Source organism: Apaloderma vittatum, unplaced genomic scaffold, assembly GCF_000703405.1.
Source record: "Apaloderma vittatum isolate BGI_N311 unplaced genomic scaffold, ASM70340v1 scaffold219, whole genome shotgun sequence".
NCBI classification, from domain to species: Eukaryota; Metazoa; Chordata; class Aves; order Trogoniformes; family Trogonidae; genus Apaloderma; species Apaloderma vittatum.
In genome coordinates this window covers 85,413-111,851 of record NW_009736714.1, presented here as the reverse complement: position 1 = coordinate 111,851, position 26,439 = coordinate 85,413, and the positions used below count along the sequence as shown (strand labels likewise).

General features: G+C 40.0%; 1 protein-coding gene across 1 annotated transcript in view; it reads right to left on the bottom strand.

Annotated features, from left to right (window-relative positions):
• LOC104279692 (neurexin-3-like) overlaps positions 1-26,439 on the bottom strand; it is a gene marked incomplete at both ends in the record, with an annotated part of 113,883 nt that overhangs the window by 3,767 nt on the left and 83,677 nt on the right. Inside the window, 5 exons of the mRNA XM_009877067.1 lie at positions 6,189-6,215; positions 10,678-10,851; positions 11,321-11,511; positions 13,408-13,789; positions 20,531-20,650. Of these exons, the coding sequence (XP_009875369.1) occupies positions 6,189-6,215; positions 10,678-10,851; positions 11,321-11,511; positions 13,408-13,789; positions 20,531-20,650 (894 nt within the window). The remainder of the gene's footprint in view (positions 1-6,188; positions 6,216-10,677; positions 10,852-11,320; positions 11,512-13,407; positions 13,790-20,530; positions 20,651-26,439) is intronic.

The window sequence follows — 26,439 nt, the reverse complement described above, 5'->3', positions numbered from 1 at the left end:
TTTGATCTTTATTTATGCATCTCTAGTTTTTACTGAAACAGCTCAGTATCTGAGAACTTGCAGGATCTGTGATCTTGTTAGGTCTCCCTCCTTAGGAAGAAGTCCAATATTACACTTTTCTTCCAAATTGTCTAGCTAAAGGTATGGTTTATTTATCAGCTTTGCTACTACGTATTTGAAGAAAATCACTTTAGGCAAGTGCAGTAGCCAAATCTCTTATCCTTATTCTGTTTGGGAAAATTACTTTGTCTCCCTAACCCCTTCCTGCAGTTTCAGCTGTATGGATATATTTCTCTTTGCCTTAAAACTAAACAATTTTGAATTTCACTGCTGTGTGTTGCTAAAACTTCCATGTTTCATCCCACAGGTGGGTGTGTTTCACTGGCAAGAGAAGTCATTCTATTGTGTCATTTGAAACCTCTTTGCAGAGAAATGAACTTCAGGAATTAAAGATAGCATTATATTTATTATTCTTCCGAGGTACAGGAGGAATTGTTTTCTTTATACAACAGTCACCGGATTGGAACACAACTGTCTTGCACTTTGATCATAACTAGCAATAAGCAGAAAGCTAAACAAACCATTCTTGATCTTGTACATAACACCTTCACATATTAAAATTCACTCCTATAAAAAGGAATCTACTATTTGTGTTAGCTATCTTTCAGTAAGATGAAGATCTGTATTCGGCAAGGTTTAATAGCACCAGGGGTCCGTTTTCACTCTCCATCTCTCATTCTCCCATTTTTCACATACGATAAATCTATAATTGACTTCTGTCGGCACTTCTCTTTAATAACCAGTGACTGTCTGTTTTTTGGGTTTTTTTCAATTCAATATGCAGGCCAAGTACAGCTCAGATAGGCATCATGTCTTGGAAATCACATGCACCAGGCAGAATACAAACCTGTTTCAGGACTCACTATTAGGGCAGGTTAAGGAAGAAATGAAGTTAATCTAGTGGTTTCCATTTATAGAATAATTTGAAAAAAACCCTATTTTTTTGAGCAAAAGTGAGCAAAATTGAGACTGAATCTTATGGGACCAACACTTCACTGGATGAACCGCATCTCATATGCTGTAACTATCAAATACCAACAGTGGTATGTTGGCATCTATTTTGCACAAATGTAAAAAACTAAAGTACTAAAGTTCAGTGCATGATTCAGAAAGTTAGAGTCTCTATTGAGTCACAGGTGGTAGAAGCAGGAATATTATAGAGCACCTTTTATTTAGCAACCTAGAACCAAAAAAAACCAAAAAGGATTTTCAAGGACTGCAAGGCCAGCTCTTAGAGCACGCTCAGTTCCAGATTTTGTTAAGGACTCACCATGCCTTTCATCACCTAAATAAGGTTAGACATCTGGCAGGTTCCGTATTTAAAGATATCCATTGTCAGAAATAACTGAAAAGCCGGAATTCTGCAGTTTTCTGAAAATACAATCATTTATTCCAGTGCCTCAACAGAACCTGAACTCTTCATTTACCTGAAGTCAGTTATGACACCAAGTCCTGTTCCAAATACATGCCTAGTCTAAAATTTTCAGAGACTGGAACTAGTTAAAATAACAAACATGCCAGTCTCCCACTGAAAGCACTTTTACCTCAAAATGACAAGAGAAGAGAACCAGCAGCAGTAGCAATCCACAGAGGATGGTTCTACAAGGTGATGGGGTTTCTTTCCCTGCATGAAATCTACTATATACCTCTCTTCCTCCCTCTTGCCACCATGTCACTCTTCATCTCTAAGAAACCTAAAAGGTCTCAAGCAAAGTTCTCATAAACATGCTAGCAAGAGAGGAAAAATCTAAAAATCCCCAAACCAAAAAATCCCCAACCGTACAATTAAGTCAACTGCATAAAAGGGAGTATGCCTGGACCTGAGATACAATGAGGGACACAGACATGCAAATGAAGAAGAGGAAGAAAATGGTATTCAGGTATTCAGACACAGAAAGTAAGAGCGGAAAGGAAAAACTCAAAGGTTTGTATATGAACACAAAAAAACCCAAACAACCAGTTAATTGGAAAAATACCCTTCCCCACTACAAATCACAGCAGTACAGGCTTCATGGCCTACTCTGAAATAGCCAAATCTATTCAGCAAAGGTTGGTTTCCTGAAAAGTCAATAACCCATATTATGTACTCAAGAAAAATGTTTCCCCTTAGGCTTCAATGTCTCCATCTAAAGGGCAAATATTCCTACAGGGTGTCACAATATGAGCCTGAGCTGGAATAATTCACAACTATGACAAGCCTTTAGCTTCTCAGGTCCTTGGATGAGTTAAACCAAAAACTGAATCTGTTTGTTCCAGAAACTCTTCTTCATGCTGCATCCCCTTCAACGAACATCAAAAGTTAAGGAGGAATTCCTGGGCACGTATTTGAATTGTGATGAATGCACAAGTGACTAGAGAGAACAGGGGCTGCAGCCAGAGAGACAGGCCACTTGTTGATGTCTAACACAAGTCCCAAATTCCCTCCCATAGTTTGAATGGATAGCATAGAACAGCTTAATTCTAAAACTATTTACACCTCAGCACACTTTCAGGATGCTTTTTCTCTTCATATTGGCCCTCGCCCATATATCCTTCCTATTTTTTCAAGTCTCATTCTTTACTACTTTCATTTCTACAAATTTCAGGACTCCCTTATAGAGGCAGCACTTCACAGAACCATGGAATAGAATTGTTTAGTTTGGAAAAGACCTTTAAGATCATTGAGTCCAACTAATAACCTAGCACTGCTCAGTCCACCTCTAAACCATGTCCCTAAGCACCACATCTGCATGTCCTTTAAACACCGCCAGGGATGGTGTCTCCACCACTTCCCCGGGGAACCTGTTCCAGTGCTTGGCAACCATTTCAGTGAAGAAATTTTTCCTAATGTCCAATCTAAACCTTTCCTGGTGCAACTTGAGGCTATTTGTACACGTCTTGTCCCTTCTTGTTAGTGAGAACAGACCAACACCCACCTCATTAGAACCTCCTTGTGGGTAGTTGTAAGAAGTGATAAGGTCTCCCCTCAGTCTTCTTTTCTCAAGGTCAAACACAAGCCAACACCTCAATGTACTTCTTTTAGTGAGGGTCCCAAAACTGAACACAGTATTTGAGGTGCAGTCCCACCAGGGCTGAGTATAGTGGAAAAATCATTGTCCTAATCCTGCTAGCCACACTATTTCTGATACTGGCCAGGATTTTATCATCCATTTTGGCCAACTGGGCAAATTAGTGGCTCAAATTCAGGCAGCTCTCAGCCAACAGCCCCAGGTGCTTTCTGCCACATAGCTTTCCGGACACTCTTCTGCAAGCCTGTAGCACTGCAACTGGGGTTGTTCTGAGCAAGTGTAGGAGGTTCAAGAAAGCCAAGTACCAGGTCCTACAACTGACCATGGCCAATACTCTTTAAATCCCTATCTCTGTAAGAATGAGTACTTGAACTTTTTACATCAGGGAATATAGGCCAGTGATGCCAACAAAACATGGTCACAGTCAGATGCTCCACATGCACAGAGCACAAGACAACACACTAAATTTTCCTACCTCTAGGCTGTCAAATATTTCAGATTCAATGTTTTATACACATCTAGTGTGTCCTGGTTTGAGCTAGAACAGAAACAATTCTCCATTCAGTAACTTTACTTTTCAGCTAAGTCTCTTTTAAGAGACTGAACTGTCTGCAGATCACAGCATATTTTTTCAGAGTCTGTTACTAGAAGTGATAATGGCTAATGTTTATAGTTACTGCCAGGGACTGATATATGCAGAAAGGTTCTTGCTTATAGTTGCTCCTAGAGAAGCCAAAGTCACTGCTAAATCTAGTGTACCACATTGGAATGCTGTAAGTAAAAATGTAAGTAAAAAGGCCACATTTCCAGGGAGGAGCAGACAGAACAGGTGACCCAAACCTGACCAACAAAGTATTCCATTCCATGTACATCATACTCAGCATGAAGCTGAAGTAGCACAAGGGTCAAGCCCTCTTCTGTCCATTCTACCGCCTTCAAACCCAATTTGTGTGTTCCTGAATCCAGTTCCTGAACTCAATTCCCATCTGCCACTTGCTCCAGCCTGGTATTCACCCAGTGTCTGCCCTGCAGCATCAGTGATGACATGATCATCATTGGGAGATTTCAATATTGGTTTTGTATACATTTCACTATTTTCTTATTAATATTATTACATGCTATTTTTCTTGTTACTGTTTCATTAAACCTGGTTTAGCTCTTTTTTTTTTGTTCTGTTTTGTGGGGCTTTTTTCCCAACCCATATGTCCCTCTCACTTATTTCCTTTTCTTTCTGGGTACGGAGAGCAGTTAATAGGGAGCATCTGTCATTCATTCAGTGGCCAGCCCAGTCTTAACCCTTGACACAAGAGCTAAAATAATCTCAGGCTGTCCACATCTCTGTTGCATGAGAGGGCTCCTCCTACTATGCTTCTGTCTATTAACAACCGCTGCAGTGATAAACTCTTTACCTATTAAAATTTCCTTAGTTCCTCCAAATACAGTTTTATCCTTTTCTACTGAGCTGTAGAATGCCAAACCCTATCTAAAAACACAAATGAAATTCTGAAACAAAGGTAATTGCTACCTGCCTATACCTGGAAAAGGAATATTTGAAAACTGCATCTATTGCACTAGATCAGCTCAGCAATGTCACCAGTCTTCACGGTAAAAATGGTGAACACAGAAGGAGTTTATGAAGCATATAATTAAAGCTACAAAAACTTAATTCCAATGATATGTGAAATGTTGGGAAGTCTTGTCTTTATCTCACACTGAAACAGGAACACTGCATGTTTTTTCCCATAACAAAACCTTAGATGAATCCTGTGGCTTAGACACAAAATTTCAAGGTGATCAAGCTGATATTATAACAGATACCATCTGCGGCTTCAGGACTGTTAAACAGAGATTTCCTGCTTCTGACTTCCACTCATACCTGATACCATTCTCTCCTCTTCCATTAACAAGGAGGAGCATTTTCTTAGGCTTCCACCACATTCAGGAGCAATTAATTTGTGCTCTATACTGCAGTCTCTCTAGATGAGTTGGGAATCAGACTTTGATTATCATGTTTAAAGGGATAGACTTTCAATACTATGGAAAACATCTCTCTAGTTATACTAGTATCAAAGCCCTGCTAATTTCTAATAAGCAGGTTTTCTCACTTATGTCTCAGGGAAATAGGGTATTTGTATGTAATTGTACCATTAATCCTTCCTACATTATAAGTCTCCTAAGAATTAGCCTTAATCAAAGTGGTTTTCTGTCAGCACTCTTTACCCCATCACCTCTCAAATTCAATTACTAATTGGTCTCTTCTCTTTGAGCCATCTTCATTGGTTTCTCCCAATTTCCCTCTTCTTTTCTACTGAAGCTACTCTCAGCCTTTTTAATGGCTTGCACTTGAGTAGCTTTAGTATTTTAACACCATCCATGTAGTTGTCAGCCTTCTGGCAACCTCGAATATTATTGATTGATCCGTTTTTACTTAGCAGGCAATAGTAATAAAAGATGTCACTAAGAATATTACGTGAGGCTCAACATCACGGAAAGCCATATCTGCTTTGTGAAAAATCCGAGACCATCCAGTAAGAGGTTCAAGAAAGACTTACGAGACATAAAAATTATCAGGTACAAAAAAGGATCAGTCATAACCACTCACATGTTTGATCAGTTATGGTTTGTAAAATGCCATCTAACTACAAAGGGAATTTGTAGTTGACAATTTTGGGGATTTCATTAAAAAAAAAAAAAAGGATTTCTGTGGAAGCTTTTTTCAAAGTCTGAGATAAAAAAAGGTAGCTTTTATCTCCTATTCTCACTCCTTAAGATTAGTACTGAAGAATCCAAGTCAGCTTTCTATTTTATAAAGCTCTAAGGGCCTTCTATCTCTGTATACATAGCAGCTATTTGCCTGAACAATCATTAGACGTTTCAGGAAATCAACCTGTGCTCTTATGGATATTCAGAGATTGATACAGTCAAACCCTCCAGGTCATCAACAAAACCTCCATTGGTAACCTTGTCTTTCTTCAACACAAATATCCCCTCCAGAGGGGCTTGGGTTTGTCATTCTGTTCCTGTTACAGAGGTGTGACTGCATCCGGTAAAAGGTACCAAATGTTACATAAAAGTATCTTTCAGTTCAAACCAGTAATGGGGAAGAAGAACCTTCTCTACCTTGCAGGTCAGCTTTGGTCAACTCAACTTTGTTAGCAAAAAAATAAAACAAAAAAAAACAAACAAAAAAAAAGCAAAAACAATAAACAACAGGTTAGTATAAAGGCAGATAAACCAGGATCACATCACTTAAATAAAAGAAATTGGTATAACCATCACAGCCAACATTCCATAACCAATACATGCAGGAATGACAACATAAGCAACAAGGACACAGACACCTTAACCCAACCAAGTAACAGGTAACAAAACCACACACAAGAGAGAAAACACATTTCATTCACACACACACACAAGGTGACAGAATTTACAGATAGTAGGAGGAGAGGGGGAAAAAAAAAATCACATTCTTAATAATCATCTCTCAGCATTTACCAACAATTTAAGACAGGATTTGTCTCATTTGAGAAATACTTAGAATCTAGTTTTAAAAAATAATCTATTTGACTTTCAGCACATTAGTCAATAATATTTTTTCTTGTGTTTCTATATTCAGGCACTGGATCTGAACTTAAAACTTCTTTCATAAAAGCACAGATTACCCTGGCTTTTTGTCCAACATGGATTTATTGCCAGAAAACCACAGAGGACTGCTAACTTTGGAAGATGGCAATCTCTGTTTATCCCAAGAACTGGACGCTGGATGTAAAGTGACCATAAAACTTTGTCCCCTCACAAGCCGTAGTCTGCTCACATATTTCAACATATCCTTAAGAAAACTTGCATCAGCAGGTTAAAGAGACAGCTCAGGCTTTAGACCTATATAATCTTTGTCAATCTCATCAAAACAATCAACAGAAATGGCAGTAGCACAAGCTCACTCTTTCACCTGGGTGGGAATGATCTTGTTATCTGTGGTCAAATCACAGGCCACATGGTAACAGAGATTCATAAATCTACCAGGTCTGACTGACTGAAGATCCATTTTCCGAAACTTGCAGAGCATGAAAGAGCAAAAACAAAGCAATACCACTGATGCTCTTCCACCTAGGCACAGATGATTTTCTTCCTCCTAATGGAGTCCAGTTCACAAGGAAGTCATACAGATTTTTCATGTGTTATACCTTGATTCTAAGTTTTCTCTTTTAGCACGGAAAAGCGGAAGACAAAGATGGAAGTACAGGCAACAGCTCCTGAATCCCTTGCCACTGAAGGCTGTGTATTTATTATACAGCACAATGGGGACAACAAAATACCAAATCATTGACCTTATTGCTCAAAAAATGGGTATTGAAGAAGTGCATACTCACCTTCATAACCTTCTGTTCTTAAAAAGTTCTAATATCACAGTGATATTGAAGTGAGATTGGTAGGTCTCCCTTTCTCCCATTGTCTCCTTTTACATTTACAACCCAATAAATTAGAAGTGGCATTTACAGATGCCATTTGTGGTTCCAATGAAGTTTAACATTTTGAATCTTTGTTATTGTTTTAAAGCCCACAAATGATTGAAGATGGCAATTACCTTCCCTTTTGAGCTAGTCAGATTTTTCTTCCCACTTCCCACTTCAACTGTTCTACTACACAGAGCCATAAAATTCCCCAGAGTTCTTTAAACAAAATGCAGAAAAAAGAGGGGAGGAATTATCAGTGTCTGTTATCAGTGGAACAGGTGAGTGATGGTGAAGAGGAGAGGAAGAAGCCACATCTCTAAAGCACATAGAAATACGCATTGTAGAAGAAATAGAATGTTCTTTAACCACTGCTTTTAGGTTTGTGTGACTAGGGCAGGAAGGGGTGAACATGAGTATTTAGAATGTGCAGCTAGTCACAGATAGCTCCAGTGCCCACACCGGGACACTGAAAGTGCTTTCTTCTGCTAAACTGGGAGCACTGCCTTACCCATCGCTGGAATGCAGCTAATTGTATAATGCGATAGGTTTGTGCTTTGGTGCACAGCAAGGCTAATTTAAGCTTGAGCATGTAAGAGGAGCAACGTGGCCAAGGAAGTTCAAAGGCTTGCTCAAACCAAGAGATGGCCGTAGAACCAAGACAATAAAGAATACTATTTTCCTATTAAAACTCAATCAGTGGTATGGAATAGGGTACTGAAATATATGAATAGAGGTAACAAATGCAAACAGAATGCAGCAGTGTCACCCATTGGTAGTGGTATTGGTCTGTCTGAAGTGGGATAGTGCTGTCTGCTGACCTACATCTCATATTCTACTATTCTTCAGGCTTCCTTCCTCCACATATCCTTCGTTTCTCTCCTGAGATCAAACTGATAGTTTCAGATAGAACAGCTCAGCTGCCACCTTGTAATCTCCTCTGCTTCTGAGGAGAGAAGAGACTCACAAAGACCAACCACGCTTAGAGATTTTTCCTTCCTTAGAGAAAGGGGAGACAAGTGTGACTTTCAATAGCGACCAGAAGAACAGGAATCAGCAAGCAGCAGTCAAGATGTCAGATGAAGCTCTGGAGACGGCTGTGATTCAAAAAAACCAAATGCTTTCTGGTGACCTAATTCTCAGATGCTTGCTTGTTTGTTTTTGTTTTGTTTTAACTAGTCCTAAATATATTGCCAAAGAGAATGATTTCCTCTTCAGCAGTTTCTTAGGTACTGGGCAGGGATCATTCAGGAAAACTGCACAGGTGCTGCTTTGCAAGATCAAGTTCTTCCAAACACAGAGTAAGGGCCATCATTGACTTCGACATCTACTTTTTACATCTGTCTCCAACTTTGAATCTTGTTTGAATTGCTTTAGACGGGAAGGTATTAACCTTCACATTGCTGACACTTCCGATACTGAACCAATCTCAACATTCAGGCAACAACTATGCTGGTACCAGATCAACACATAAGGCGCCACAGTACATGTTTTGGGAGTGGCACCAACATTACATGATCTCAGTAATAAGACACTAAATCAAGGAACTACACTGGGTACAGTCTCCTGGGAAAGCATCATGACTCTGTTCCTGGGCCAGACACAGAACAATAGGTTAGACTAAAGAGAGGTGCTCTGAAGAAGAGCTAGTAGAGATAATGTGCAGGCTATAAGACAACAGATTAAGCTGACTTTAAACAGAATTACTAAAAATCATTAACATTAAACAGCAGCTTCCAGTGCACTGAGAATAAAAACTAAAACAATACTTTCAAAGAACCCCAAAGCTTTTTTTTTTCTTGAGCCTTTTAAACAACACAGAAAAGGTGCACTTTGGGCATTTTGGCTCTGACACAAATGGGCAAAGTCACAAGTTCTGTTATGCTATGCTTACTCCCACAAGAAAAAAACATGCTTAACTGACACTATTAAATACAGCAAAAAGACAAGAAAAAAGAACAGCCTACAGTTGTGCAGCACTTACTATTGCTTTGAAATTGGAGTTCACATTCAGTGAGCTCCTTGACAGGACACAAGATTCTCACAAAACAGAGTATTATTATGAGAGTGTGGAAGGACATCCCAGTCAACCAGAACACTGGGAGACAAGGAAGAGATCAGATTTAACTGGACAGCTATTGTGGTGTTTCATGAATACTCCAAGATAGCACTAAGATGATACTTCCAATCCTAAGAAGACACAGTCTCAACACGCAGTAAGACTTCAGCGTGATGTAACCCTTAATCTTAGCATGGTAGGGAAATATTATCAAGGAGTAATTTAAGTTTGCAAAGTCCTGTCTTGAAACATCACTTTGGGACATAGCTCTTAGCAAACATGCATAGCAGACAACTTTACTGACAAAACTATCTTCCTCTAGAGACTGGTAGTCAACACAGCAGACTGGTATTCAGTGGAGCTAGACATCATGGTGATTTTCATTTAACCCAGCAAGAAAAACAATGAGTTTTTTGACAGTAAGTATCCCAAGTGCTCTGGGAATTGATGCCATATGCACGTTACTGAGTCAGTGCTGCTGATGTCAATATTCTTTTAATTAATGGGAGCTTAGCTTGAACAGAAAATTATTTAAAGTAGCTTCAAGAAATCACTACTGTTTACATGCTTCAAAAAGTCACTCATCCCATTTGTTTCTAAACTGGTTGGAAAAGAGAAACTGCAGAAGAGCAAGGTTTTCCAGACAGCAGAGACAATGCTCTCAGTGCTTTCTTCGGAGGCCCACCTCCTCAAAAAGGAACTCCTGTTCTGGTCCAGTGTTCATCCTTGTGTTCCTTTTATTCTCCAGTTTCCCCTGCCTCTACTTGGTGGCCTTTAAAATACTTACGTCTGCAGATCTGAAAAAAAGGGACTCTCTGAAGCACAAATGAATTGAAGGTTCAGAGAAGTACTAGTAAATAGTAATCCATCCCAGCACCATCCTTCCCCCTACTGGGAGTACCACCTCCTAGAGAATGGAGTATGCAAGAGAACAGCTGCTAAATCGCTCACAGAAGCTAGCTATCCTTAAGCTGCATTTGGAAAGCCCAAATGTAGTGAAAGCAAATTAATGAAATGGGCAGAAATGTGGACAAGTAGATGCACAGGGGACAGCAACAGGGAGTGCTTGAGAGGAGAACTTATCTGGAATCAATTTTACCTTCACATCCACGCTCAATCTGCCCACTGCGGTGCAGAGCGTCATTGATTAGATCAGGCAGACGCCCGTTCAAGTCCACAGATGCTAGACAGCCCTGAAATCCATCACGTGAGGCCACTAGCTTTGGAAGGTTGCTATACATGCCTTGAGCTAGGCCAGCAATGTAGAGATCACCTAGAAGAGAAAGGGATAAACATACAAGAGTGAGGAAGTTATATACCTTCTAGAGTGGCTTTCCCTGCCTCCCCAATGCGAATATACCAAGCAGAACAGATACTCAGAAAACACTAAAAGCAGTGCAAGGTATCATGCAAGAAGTCACTTCTGCCTCTTTTACTACAAATAAGAACACCCAAACCCACCAAACCCTTTCTCCCACCTTAAAAAAAAAACAATTGTTATTGCATCCTATCCAGGAAAAACTGTAATATGACAAACAATTTCTGAAAAAGCAAAGTATGACAAATTGTTCTGCTACAGGAAGTTGCCAAAGAGAGAGAGAGAAAAATGAAACTGAAAGCCAAAAGTCAGAAAATTCCAGATTTACTGTTCTGTAATGCATGGTTCCTGAAATCTTTCTCCTGTTTACTGGCTGAGCCCCCAGGAATAAAGCTGAGGAAACTGTCAGTCTTGTAGAATTTACCTTTAAGATCCAGGTTTTTGGCACCATTGATAACCTGAGTCACCACTTTAGTGTCCACTTTTAGGCTATGTGTGTTACTGTTATCTCTGGTGATGACAACATTGTGCCATTGGTTGTCATTAAGAGGACGATCACTGTTGCCTTTGATAACATTAGGTCCATTTCCAAGATCAAACACGTAGTGTATATACCTGTAAGCACAGCAAGAACTAGTTAAAATTGTGCCATAACTCTAAAGCTACTCACCCTTATTCTAAAGTGGATAAATTGACTAAAAGTCACAAAACGAAGTATCTCTATCTCTGGGCTAGAAAGTTCTAGTAAGCGGAAGTATTAGCCACTGATCTGAAAATATATAGAATCATAGAATGCACTGGTTTGGAATGGACCCTCAAAGGTCATCTAGTCCAATCCCCTTGCAGTGAGTAGGAATCTCTTTAACTAGATCAAGTTGCTCAGAGCCCCATCAAGCCTGACCTTGAGTCTCCCCAGGGATGGGGCCTCCATCATCTCTCTGGGCAACCTGTTCCAGTATTTCACCACCTTCATAGTAAAGAACTTTTTCCTGATATCTAGTCTAAATCTACTCTGCTCTAGTTTAATACCACTATCCCCCCTCCTTTCACTACACACACCCTTGTAAACAGTTCCTCCCCAGCTTCCTTGTAGGCCTCCTTCAGGTACTTGAAGGTCACTATAAGGTCTCCCCAGAGCCTTCTCCTCTCCAGGCTGAACAACCCCAACTCTCTCAGCCTGCCCTAATAGGAGAGACGTTCCAGTCCTCTAATCATCTTTGTGACCCTCCTCTGGACCTGCTCCAACAGGTCTATGTCCTTCTTGGGTTGAGAGCTCCAGACCTGGACACAGTACTCCCTGTGAGGTCTTAAAGTTGTTCGCTTTCCACCAAGGAAGTGTAAGGATTAGTGCTTTGAAATAACACATCTGGAGTAATTAGATTCTAACCATAAAGCAATCTGCTCTCACAAAGTTCTTGCTGATCCAAAAACCCCTGCTTGTGCATATGATTAGTTTTTAAAATTGGTAATATTGATAAACGTACCGGAGAGCAACACTATATATGCTTATTTGGGGCATTCTGAGTTTCAAATAACTTCCTTAAGAAGTTAATTGGGAAACTCACCCAAAATATTGTATTAAAATTCACATGAGATCCCCAGGCTTATTCAAACAGCTGGAAAACAATTAGCAAAGCGTTTAGCAAAAAAAAAATAAAGACCCTAATGAAGCCTGAAGTCATGGGAGTGTTACTGTTAATTATTTATATAGCTGAAACACAGAAATCCACCTGAGCGCAGAAGAAAAATATTCTATTTAGAAAGGAAAAAAACAAAGAGAACAAAATTAAATTCTCAGAGAACCAGGATCTTGTGACTCTTGCTATTTTAATTACTTAGTGACCCACTTACAGAAATATGTGCAAAGCTAAAAACAAAACAGACTGAACAATAGTTATGCTGAAATAAACAAGACCAGTAAACTGCATTTGTGGAAAGCATGTCTACCCTGACCTGATGAATGTAAATGATCAAGATTTGTCCACCTAAAAAAGGATTCTTTTTAAATCAGCCATTGGTCTTGGAAAAAAAGAATATAGCATCTCAAAAGCAAGCTGAGCTTGCTTTTCTTCAAGCATCACCAGCAGAAACACAAATTCAGCAACCCATATGCTCTTTTTTCCTTCAGTAGAGATGGCAGACACACACCAAGTCTCATACAGGAGAAAAAAAATAAATAAAGAGAGGAACAGAGGCTTAGAGCCCTTAACACACTTCCTCCTCCTCTGTGCTATTCTGCAAGGTTAACAGTGCAAAACGTTGGTTTAACTAGACCCAAAAGACTTAAAATGTTAGTGTTCAACACTGTAAAATATCTTTCCCTCAGCCACAGGGGGAAACCAGTGATGAAATCAACAGTGTTAAGCTACAGTATTTAGACATAAAGTGCTTTGTCATACACCTCAGCAAACAGAGAAAACATTAATTTCTCTTTTTGTGAGCATTTTAAGCCTAGCTAGAAGTAAGTTTATCTATAAACAAGCTAATAGAATATAGCAGAAAACCACTTACCCCTTGACTAGTTCAACTGCAATAAAGTCATTGCCATCACCACTATTAAAGAGGATGAAACCATCAGCTGAGGTGGTCTTGAACTGAAAGAAGAGGTGCATGGATGTATAAGCCTGCAAGGTGGCCAAGCTCAGGTAGCTGCTCTTGGTCTTGAACGTCACAGGGTCAGCTATAATGTTGCGGAGACCAAAGCGTGCCTTCAGCTCGCAATAGTCAATGTCGCCATTCTTGCACAGGTCAATGTAGAGCATCCCATTGAACATAAGGCTCTGGAGGTGGCCAATGAAGCTGGAGGGGATGACTGAGATGTACCGCTTCTCTGTCATGATTCCTGTCTCAATGTTGTGGAATTCCAGACGGGTGTGATCACCAACCATCGTGCCTGAAGGCCAGAAACAAAAAGGAACATGAAAAAGCCCAAGGATCAGTAACAGGTTATATGAAGCCCTACATCCTCCAGTTTCCAGACTAATAGCAATACTAACTTAATGCTATCTGATCACTATTCAGTAGCTTGCATAAGAAAAAAAAAATGAGTCTTCGTGGAGAAGCTTTAGTCTAGCAGTTGCCAACACCTGGCAGAAGAGCAAAGACAGGACTAAAGGACTATGGGCAGCAAGTTCTCTATTTCACCTTGTGCTTCAAAGACCTTGTCTGTGAAGGCTAGGTCTCTCCCCTAAAATATGCAGTGATCTATCTGATCCAACAGTTCTTCTGCCAAACAACTCAAACGCTTCTAAAACAACTCTTAGAAATTCGCTTCCTGAAAACACTCAATAAAGACAGATTAATAAAACAGAGCAGAACGAAAGTGAGAAGTCATAAACCTGCTAATATTTATTCCATTGTTCTCTCCTGGTGCCTCACATTATTTCTCTCATTAAAAGAGCACAGCTGGATGGAAACAACAAAAATGTAACAGGCAAAAAAGTCATCCATATACTTAAATCATCAACCTACCACTTGGACTATTTTTCACGTTGTGACAGATTGTAACCTCTCTGTACTAAAAGGTACAAAGTACAAAGACAGGTTGAGCAACATCAAAATGAAAATCATTAAAACCAACCTTATTTTAGTCCTGTTTTAACTATTTAGTCACACAAGTAAGTATCCTTCCTACACAGGCCTTGTGCCATTTAGTACATAACAGGAATAATATTAAATTCACTGATTATTCAGCACTTGTTTTCTCATCATTCAGTGTACAACCATTATTCAAATTCTGCTACAAACACGTCATTATTTTTTTCTCCCGTGAAATTTTTCTGCAGTGTTGTACTGAGTTTACATAGCGAGGTGCCAGCTGAGGGGTGGCCTCTGTGAGGAAGGGCCAGAGCTGCCCCGTGCCAGACCCAGTTGGTTCCACAACAGACCCCGCAGTGCCCCTCGCACTACATGGTGACACCTTGGGGAAGTTGTGTTTATCAAAGGGCAAAATGCTGCCCAATAACCAAGAGGAAAACAAACCAAGACAAAACCCGTAAGAAAACTCACATCAACCACAAAAAAAAAAAAAACACCTAAACTCAAAACCTGCGAAGACCAGGGTCAGAAAAAGAGGAGGGAGAGGAGGTGCTCCAGGTGCCAAAGTGGAAATTCTCCAGCAGCCCACAGAGACAACCATGACTGTAGAGACGCCCACGCTGCAGCCCCTGGAGGAGCTCCATGTCAGAGCAGGTGGATATTTCCTGAAATATCCACCACAGAAAGCCCACACCAGAGCAGGTTTTCTTGACAGCCTGTGGAGAGCTCCCACGCTGGAGCAGGAGAAAAGTGCAAGGAGAAAGGAGCGGCAGAGAAGAGCTGTTAGAGACTGACCACAGCCACCCCCTGCACCGCTGGGCTGGGGGGAGTAAGAATCAGAAATGAAGGAGCAAACCTGAGGAACAGAGCGGTAGGAGAGGCTGTTTTCCTTTTTGTCTTTGTTTCTCACCATGTAACTCTTTTTAATTGGCAATAAATTAAATTAATTTTCCCAAGTCAAGTCTGTTTTGTCCATGAAGGTAAGAGATTTCCCTATCTATAGCTTGAACTATGAGCCTTCTCATCCTATTATTTTTTCCCCTGTCCTACTGAGGAAAGGGAGCGAGAGTGCAGCTGTGTGGGTGTCTGGCATCCAGCCATGGTCAAAACATAAGTTCAGCAGCACAGTGTGCAAATTATCCTCAAATATTCACTTCATCTTCTACACTCCCGCAAAGTTAAGGAATATTACTTTCAATTTCATATACACAAAGCTGAGGAACAGAAAGATCCACATACAGATACTTTCGGGTCACAAAAAAAGAGAAGGATTTGGCATCCAGTTTAGTGGAATATGCAACAGCTCAAAACTACTGGTTTTGAGGCTCAGCACTCCAAGAAATCAGATCCACAATTCCAGATGAGTACCTCCCAAAAGGACAGGTACAATCAAGGATGAGCTGTGAAAGATCTGACTTCAGGTGACTTATCCAGCTCTCCATAGGAAATTTAAGGCAGAGAAGTCAATTTCGATGGGCTGTATTCACATACCCCATAGAGGTCCCTTCCCTCTTTTTCTACCTTGCTATATCTCATTCACTGCAGACATTTCATATGGGATCTTAAAAATAAGCCCCTCCCTTAACACAAAGGCCTATGTTAAGCCATTTACTGTATTGTCTGTCCTTAACATAAGCAAGAAAGAAAAGATTCTGTGGAAAAAGGACAGCAGCAAATACGAAATTAGACAACATCAATAAGCATACGCAGACCTATCTACATGCAGTTTTTCCCTACTTTTGCATGCTTCTCTCCTTAACTTCCTAGTATATTGCTAACAATTTCTGCACAGGTAAAGTCCTTGATTTCAGAAGGTTGTCCAAAGGAAGCAGCCACAGCACACCTGCTGGTCCCTCTGCCTTCAATAACATTTTAACATGCTGGTCAAAGTCAAGTTTGAAAGAATAGAAGGATCAAAAAATATTTAAATTCATACTAGCTTTGTGAAAAATGGACACCCAAATGTTTCTGATGTGCTATAGACAGAAAAAACCTAGCAGTAATATCCTGCATGACAGCATCTGCTGGTCAGTTAGGATATATACAAAACTCTTAACTAATCTCTGCAAGGGGTATTTCTGAATCACTGGGATTATACCCGAGTCACACTGATCAACACAGCTGAGTCCTGGAAAAACTTCTCTTAATTCCCCCAGGTCGTATCAGCTAGGACTTAAAGGCTTTCTCATACTATGTACTGTCTCCTGGCATTTCTCACCTAAACTGTTCCCAGGTGTTAAAAGAAAAAGATAGATAGACAGACTGACCAACCAACCGACTTTTCAAGACTTTTCCTACTATTTGCAACATACTCTTTTTTTTTCCTTGTTTGGAATAGAATGAAAGATGAAAATACTTAAGGCACTTGAACGATACATCCTAACATTTTGTGATTCTGTGTGATCCTGGCTTATGTTGTATAAAGAGTCAGATTAAATGAACTGATAATCTCTTTCTTGCTTAGGTCCTTTTGAAACATTGAAATATTCCTAATTCACCTCTAATGATCATGTAAAAAATGCAAGTTTTCAGTTCATACTTTGTCCAAACGTCATCAAGTTTTTGCAAAGACAGCAAACAAGTACAGTTGTTATTAGAAAAAAAAAAGTTTTTAAGTCTCTATTACAAATATGAAGAAATAATATGAAAAATAATTTTTTCCCACTTATTCTCAATTTTAGCAGTGGATCTTAATGTATACAGAGACTATTGACATAGGAAGCTTCAACCCAAGCAGATACAGCTGGACAAACTTCGAAGCAGCTGAAAACATATTTTTGACTGTTCAGAAATTCAAGTGTCAGTATCAATGCAAATGTTTTTAAATCCTGAAACAGTTCTTTACCAGAAACCATAATATTTTAGTTTGAAAAATGACAGTTCACAGGAACATAAATTGTATATGAGAAAGTTTGTTTAGACAAACTATCTCACTTCCACTACTGTGTTTGTTAGGGTCTGTTTCAAGTTTAGTGTTAACATGTTAAGGTCTGTTTCAGCTTTAGTGTTAACAAATGAATTTTCTCTAACTTTTCCAAACCAGATGAATGTTATTTTTGTAAAAACAAAATAAAATAAAATAAAAAATCCTGCTGTTTTACTTCAAAACATTAGGGGGGAAAAAAAAAGTTGACATGTCAGGATCCAAGAGCAAGAAAACTCCTCACCTTAGCTCTTTTTCTCTTAGATTATTGCAAATAATGCAGTTTTGCCGAAGCAGGAAAGGATAGCTAGGCCTGTGAAATCTGGAGTATACTGGGACAGGGAGTAGTTCAGTGACAAAAAATTAGGAGTAGTTCAGTGAAAAGCTGAAAAGGACCTGACAATACAAGACCAGAATCAGGACAGAAATGCATTTTCTTAAGAAATCACGGAGTGACATCCAGTATTTTCTGATCTCATCAGCTGTGACCCTCGCCTGCAGAGTTCTCCTCTAATTCCTCCACTGTGCAATGTAGAGTGTTGTAGCTATTACAGCAATCAGCAGCTCTTTAGCTCAAGTGATAGCAGACAGAAAAATTGCAGCCTCCACCCTGGTATTTGGGTGCGAGCGAGATGTTGCAGGGAGGACTATGACTGCTATATTTGTGTCTCATTTGTCACTGATGTTCTGAGGTCTGTTCTGGGGTAGGGGTAGAATGTGGGAGAAGAGTTTTGTGATGAAGCAGCAAACTGCTGTCCAGAGGAACTGAATTCTGTCTCGGATGTCCTGCAGGAAGCCAAGTCAGTCACTTCATTACACGTTTTGCACAGGTGGTCTTTGTCTAGACTAAGTAGCAGGGTTGAGCTAATTTACAGGATCCAATTTACAGACATGAGCATTTGTGCATGCAAATGACTCAAAAATCACGCCAAATTGGTACCAAATACATCCAACTTGAATCTGGTGCCTTGTTTCCAAACCCCTAAAATGGAAAAAAGACACTACTCCACATAACATAGACATAGGAACAAATCCAGTTACAGCTTCTTAGTTCTGTATAAACATATTGATGAGTAGCACACAACACACACAGAAAAAGGGAAAAGCAGCAGCTCTATATTTAGAGCAAAATTTGGTTGGCATGTGTTGTTCTAAACAAGTAATAAGAAGGAATTTGGCAATCGAATAGGCTGTTTACTTTTACTGAGGGCCCAATTTAGACTTTTGATCTATGCCTAAAGACAGCAAGAATCCTGTGGAAAAAAATCTATGTGACCACATCATTAAAGACTATATCATCTGCCCAAGGAAGTGGGATGCAGATTGCTCAGAAAATCTTAACTCTCACTTTTCTGACTTTTGACTTAGCCATGATGGCCTTCTTTTAACAGATATTTTTAGCTGTAACGTATCTTTAGTTATGTAATTCATATACATGTGCATATGCACATCCTATTTTAGTATAGGATTGTATCATTATTATTTATAAACTCAGTTTCACGAAAAAGAGACTTCAAAAAAAACAGATGGCATTTTGAGGACTGAGCTGGTAATGCAGAGAGAGTGCCACCTCGTGGTGCTTGCTAAAAAAGCATATCCAGAACCGTTCTTAAATGCAGAAGCAAACGGGATGAAATGTTTACAAGCACATTTCACTAATTCGACAACTTCCCTCTTTAAAAGAATTTTCGTTTTTCTACAAGATAATGTTGACTAAGCCTCTGCCAAGTCGAACAAGGAGGGAAGATTATTCTTTCATATACTTCAGAAGGAAAATGTCTATCAAGTAATTTTCCTGCAAACCTACTTTTTGAGGCTTATTTCAAAATCCCAACTCATGGCTTTCCAAACAATCTAATTACCACATTACTTTAAATTAATTGCATTCAAAGAGTAGAAAAGAACTTTTTGCAGGGATAGGATACAGTATTCTGGCACTGCCCACAGCAGCCATTCCTTCTAGTTGTCTTTTAAGTGGAACTTACTCTGAAGAGAGGATGTCAGCATTTGGTGAAACAGCATGGGTCACAACTAAATGAACATGTCCATATCAATGGTGCACCTAGGGTTACTGTTCTTTGTGATTCTATTATCAGCCTTCAGAATGCTGGTGTTTTCCTCAAAGAAACACCCAGTTCCTACAGTTATATACAGCTATGAGAATTTTAGACCTTCAAAAAAAGAAAAATAAGAAAAATAAGAAAAAAGGAAAAATAAGTTTCTAGGTCTTGCAGTTGTGGGAAAGTGGACTAGAAAAGTATCAACTCTAAAATTTTGTAATGAATAAAGGTCAATCTAAAGTACCTTGGATCACTTCAATGCAAATCTCATACTCAGGGAGACATCAGCTTTCCTGAGCATTGATCTTCTACTACATTTCTCTATCAAAAGAAGTAGGAGCATAAAACCCACAGGAAATACAGAAAAGTTAAAAAAAGAAAAAGAACAACAACAAAGGACTGGCGCACTCTATATGTTATAATATACTCTGGTAAGTTAGGGTCCTCCCTAACCTCTAAACGCAAGTTAGAAAAAAAATGCTCTATAAACTGCTATATTTGGTGGGGTTTTCTGGATGGCTTTGAGCTGTAAGCATAGGAACTTGAGGGTGAAAAAAACCAACACAAAAACAACCCCAAAAAACAACACACAAAAACACCTGAACAAATACTGAAGAGACCGAAATCCATATTCTCTAACAAATCTATCAAGTGCAGGTTTACCATCACTAGAAAAATTTGTGCAGAAGAAAGGTTGAGAGAGCCTCAGTTTTGATTCCACAGCATTGGGAACTGCTACATTTGCAGCTCAGGAACGAGGTACACTCACAGCATACCCCAAACAGAGCCTGGCACTAGAAAAAGCACTGCTTAGCACCTGTGCACTCCTGAGTATGTACAAGCTCATCTGGTCCCCAGTCACACATTTCATATCAGAATTTTCTGATGTCACAGAATTTTCTGATGTCAGCTAAGAACAGTTAGTCTCTTGGAACTGAACATTAGTTTTCAACAGAGTATTTTCAACACTAAATATATAAGAAGTAACAGGAAGGGAGAGAAAAAAAAGTATACAGGCAAGAGCAGGGAGAATTGGTGTAACAATGAAGAAGAGACTGGGAACAGAAATACAAAGGTAATGAATGACAAGAGAAACTTCATACATCACACTTACCCTCAGCAACATCATCATCCACCATCAGCTTGAGGCTCTTTCCTCGACGAACTACTCGGACAGTGTGCCACTCGTTGTCATTGAGTTTCTGCCCAGCATAAAGAGTTTCGGGTCCCTTGCCTGGGGATGGTGATAGGTACAACAGTTAAAGTCAAAGTCCCAATTAATGTAGCATTTGCTCAATGGGAAAAGTCACCAAAATCAACCTGGTGTGATACAGATTATAACCTGTAACCAATCCCCACACCTACACCTTTCTAGATCAGAGGGAAGTCAGGGGCACAAATTCTTCCACTTGGTGAAGTGCATTCCTCAGCAGAGCCCAGAGGTCATGTGCATTTAAAACAGGGGTAGAAATCTCTCTTGTGCTACGGTATTAATTTCCAAATGCCACACTGTACAGGGCACTGCAGTATTAGAAAAACAAGCTGGTGGCAGAAAGGTCCATAGAGTGGAGCAATGACAGCAGATTTTTGCTCTCCTAGGAATCTGGATTTACAACAGTCTCAAGGTGTGTGGCACTCTTTTCAAGGCTGACCACACTGGTCTATCAATACTTAAGTATGGAACACCAGGCTGGTTTCAGTCTTATTCACAAAAAAATTCCCCCCAAACAAAAAAGAAATACAAAAAAAATAAACAAAACAAACGCCCCCTCAACCTCAAACTCCACCCCACCATTTTTAAAATTTTTTTTAAATTTAACTTAAAGCTACAGAAGGACAACCACTCACCAAGCTGGCTGATTGCTCTAAGGTTCTTTGGCAAAGCAGCCTGGCTATAAGGTGCTTACTTCACACCCTGAATTACAGATCACAAGCAAAGGAGGAGCCCTTTCTTCTCCAAAAGGTAAAACCACAGTTACCCTTGCAAACAATGCTCCTGGGAAAACAGCGTTAGTGCTGCCCATACTCGTCCAGTTTTGATGTTCACCCATCACAGCTGAAACATTAGATCTTCAGATTACAGTACTGGAACCCCTCACTCATGTCAAATAAGTGAAACTGAATAACGGTGTGTGCTAAATTAAAAGCATCTATGCTAATTTCAGTACAGTACTGGAGAGTTTTTTGACAGAGGTGTATCAGAGAAATGAAAAATTAGGACAGCAAAATTTGTTGTACACCAGGTCCGGGCCCATTGCCCAAACTGGCAAAAGGGGAACCCAAGAGAGAAAGACCAAGACACATTAAACATGTTAAAAGATACAGGACAGGGCACTGCTACAGTTCAGCTTATTGCACTAGTAAAAATAATGTCAGATACATTGATTTTTTTCTCTGTGTTTGTTCAACACAAGCAAAACTATCTTTTTATTCAGAGAGCCCACGAACAGCATTTCTTTTGCCCAGTCTTCAACAGACTAGTTATGAAACACAGAATAAAATGTTGTACGCATCTTCAAGCAAAATTCTGCACAAGGGGATGCACCCACTCTGATCTGTGCGATGGTGTGAACTAACAAGTACAAGCAGCATATTTCATAGCAAGATAGAATTGAAGGAAGGGGTAGGAAAATATTCAGGGGCTTTACATAGTCCATAGTATGCACACTGGCCAATTATCAACACTGCTGTAACTGCTTCTTACTGAGGGGGAACATGGGCAAAGAAGGTGGCGTCTCATTCATCTAGGATATAATGTGTGGTAGGGGAATCCTATGGAAGGAGACCAAAGAAAAATGAATATGCTGTTATTTTCCTTAAAGGGTCATATGGTTCACGTTAATTAAAAAGGAGTTTAAATACTCTTTCAGGGAAAGCCCACTGCAAGTTGATTTTATGAAGAGGAAAAAAAAAAAAAAATCCTACAGTGACCTAAAAAAATAAGAGTCATTCTTGGATTACAAGGATGGAAAGCCATGTATTGCAGTTACAGAGAGTATCTCCTGAACAGGAGAAATCCATAACGTTTGCACTCATGTGCCAAAGTCACACAGTACCATAAAAGTAAATCCAGCTGTACAAGGCAGATAGATCACGGCCAGAAAGCCTAAGATCTTCAGAAACATACAAGCAAAAATCTATTACATAGAGTCTAAGAAAGTTACTCTACATGTACATCAGTAAGCAAGTACTTTTTATCCCAGAGCACACAGCACAAAATTATGTCTCTGGATGGACAGCAAAATTATTGCCTACATCAAAATATACTGCATCAGTTACTGTAGTTCCATACAGCCACTTCCCACAAAGGAAGATGCAGCAGCTCACCTGAACCTGTGTTTTCTGTATAACACCACCTGAAAGTATGGGGCAGGGGGAGGGGGGCAGTAAACGCTTTTAAAAAAAAACCAAACAACCAAACCCAAACAACTTTTCAACAGGTCTAGAGCTATGGAGGGCTCAACCAAGAGAAATAGTCAGGTGTGCTGACTTTTCTCAGCTGACAATAAAACATTTTCCATGCAAGTAACTCTCTGTTCAACATGGCTGAGTGCTGACTTCCAGTTCCTACTTTCCAACCTCAGCTGGACAAAACAGGGGTCAGCCAAAATGAGCTGATGTGGTTTGTCATTGCTATCTTGATGTCCACTGCAACAAATTCAAAATAAAGCTGTGACACCAACAGAAGTTACCTGACTAGATTCTCAAAAAAATGTAGCTTAAGCAATTCACAAATGAGTAGAAAGTGTCAGCTTTCCATCTTAATAAGGTTGTCTACAAATTAGATTTTTAAAAGTAACTGGTTAATAGCTTGGGCTTAATTTGAAAACTAAGCGCTGCAGATGCAAAATTATTCCATGTTGTCTAAATTCAGCTCTTGATCAGGCAATTTAGTACTTTACCAGTAGAAAAAAATAATTAGGAGTTTAATACTTTTGTTCACTTGCAAACCTCCATTCTGCATGCAACAGTGAGCATTGGCTTATTTTGGTACGATTACCCAAATAACACTACACACAAAAACTGAATACACGAGCATGCTCAAGGGCATTCAGGTAAGTTTTTCAAACCAGACATATTTGAGTTTAATAAATAGAAGTGTTGATCAAACATTATTTTATTCTATTTAAACTGTTTTCTTTTCAAACGTTTTCAAGACGTTTACACAGCAGGTAGATTGACCTGAAAAGCAGCAAAACTGTGGCTCCATTTCCAATTTGCACACTGCCAGCTGAATTGCTGCTCCCTGTATAAGCTCCCACTGAACTCCCAGTGGTTCCAGGAACTGTGTACAGAGGGACTCCCACATCTGGATACTAAACTTCATTTCCTTGAACATGACGACTACATGTGCTGTTACTATATAGATATTTATGTGTGATCAATTTTTAAAAGATAACATGCAGATACTATGAAGAATAGAAGGCAAATGGGCCAGAAGCAGCAGACAGATAACACTCTCCTCAAGTACCATTACCTACCCAGTAAGGCATTTCTGTGGTCTTACAGTTTATCACACAGAACCAAGTGTTTAGACCAAAGTTCGTGGGGGTTTTGTAGGATTTTTTTTCTCCTCCTTTCAAGCCACCTGCACCTACATCACCCTTCAGCTAGACTGTATAGGGTTGCCTGGCCAGATATGGTTAGTGGTGAAGGAGAGGCTGTAGGGACAGCCTCTGCACCAGAAGCTTCCCCAGGTCTGATAGAGTCAATGCCAGCCAGCTTCAAAGATGGACCTGCTGCTGTCCAACGCTGAGCCTGTCAGTGACGACAGGATAGGAACATCTCTGTGAAAACATATTTAAGAAATGGAGAAAAAAGAACTGCGCCACACATCAACTGGCAGAGAGAGAGGAGTGAAGACACCAAGGAGTGAAGACACCAAGTGAATAAGGGGGGAAGGATGGGAAGGATGTGCTCCAAGCACTAGAGCAGAGGTTCTCCTGGGTCACAGCGAAGGCCATGGTGAGGTAGGCTCTCCCCCTGCAGGTGATAGAGCGTAGGTGTCCACCTGTGGAGGACACCATGCCAGAGCGAGTGGATGCCTGAAGGGGACTGCGACCCTGTGGGAAGCCTGCATTGAAGCAGGCTTCTGCCAGGACCTGTAGCCTGTGAAGAGAGAGGAGACCACAATGGAGCAGGTTTGCTGACAGGATTTTTGTGATGCCACAGGGCACTCACTGGAGGAGTGTCTCCCTGTAGGACTGCATCCCATGGAGAGACTCAGCTTTGAGCAGTTTGTATCTTGTGAGAGGACTTGCATTGCAGAAAGTCTGCGAAGATGATCTCCTGGGAGAGGGACCCCACAATGGCTGAGGGGAAGAGAGAGGAGTCCTCTCCTGAAGGGCAGAGCAGTGGAGATAAAAATCAAACAAACCGATCACAACCCCCATTCCCCACTCCCTGTGCCGCTCAGAGGGAGGAGGAGAATAAGCCCAGGAAAAAGGGAGGGGCAGGGGGAAGGTGTTATTTTTAAGACCTGTTTTTACTTCTCATTACTGTTCTCTGATTTTGATTGTTAATAAATTTAACTCATTTTCCCAACATTGAGTCTGTTTTGTCCAAGATGGTAGCTATGGCTGATCTCCCTGTCCTTATCTCAAACCATAGGCCATTCGTTATGTTTTCTCCCCCCATGTAGCCGAGAAGGGGAAGTGATAGAGCAGCTGTGGTGGGCACCTGGCCACCAGCCAGGGTCAAACCACTACATAGGGTAGCCCAGATGTAGGAGGAATCAACACAGAATATTAGCTGGACAGGAAAAAAAAAAAAGTCGAAGTTTTGTATCTTCCCTTTGTGTGACAGTTTCTTATGATAAAAGACAAGGAAGGAAAAGGAGCTCTTGCAATGTTACACGCTGGATGCCTAGAAACACCCTATCTGTAATACTTTTGATGAGAGGGCAGTTGGGTATTAGGTAATTTTTGCAATTTATTTAATTTTTCTAAGTGAAAACAGTAAAAGACAACATTCATTCCATTCCCCTTCCTAATGTCCTCTAAAGAACTGTGAATCATACAATTGATCACTGTCTCTCCTTTTAAGCTCAAATGAGGCAGATCAGTATGTATTCCTGTGGTACTTTGCAGTAGCAAACAGTACTTAGAAGCAAAAATACCTCTCTTGGGCATCACCATATTCTGGACATTAGTCAAACTGCAATTCTGGCTTCTTGAGCAACCATGACTTGATTCAGCTGCAGCAACTTCTCTTCATGTTCCTGCGAATCCTTTGACACCTTTTCAAAACCTGTGTGCTTATTGTTCATAAAAAACAACTAGTATATGCTTTCAAATGTGGGAATACTCCATCCAATCTGCCCAGGATGTCCCAACTATTATCTCTGTATCACAGGTTTGCTGATGCTAATTAATAGCTTGGCCCAGACAGACTACATAGAAGTGCCAAGAATAGACATGCCAAAGTATAAAGAATCAAAAAGTAGTTCATGCCTTCTGAAAATGCCAAATTGCTTTCCAACTGGCCTCCAAGAACTCACTCATTTAGAACAAACAACCAGTCAGAGGGATGCAGTTAAAACAACAGCTCTGAGAACACCAGCTGTTATCCACCCTCGGTGGTTAGCAGCACACAGAATTTCCCTCCTTTCAACAGCCAAGGAGAAAGAGGGTTAACTTCTTCATCAGTACCTCACAGATGGATCAAAAGTGTGCTTCTACCCTTGGTGCAGCATGCCATTATCTGATCCATTTATATGAGTAAAACGACCTTCATGAAACCAGGCTATCTTCATTACTGCCTATCTTATCCAACATTACAGAAAAGGTCAAACATTCAAGTCTACAGAACAGCAAAAAAAGATGACCACAAAGGAGATTGCCAGATTGATGAGAATGGAAAATTACAAAAAATAATTCTAAGGTGATACACTAAATCTTTTTTAGAGAAGACCCACAGTAACAAGGTTTCATCTGCTTCTTTCTTTTTAATTAAAATGCTCAGCTACGATCTCAGCTTTGTTCAGTGACAAGATACGGTTTGGTGTCTGTTTTATGCAGGGTA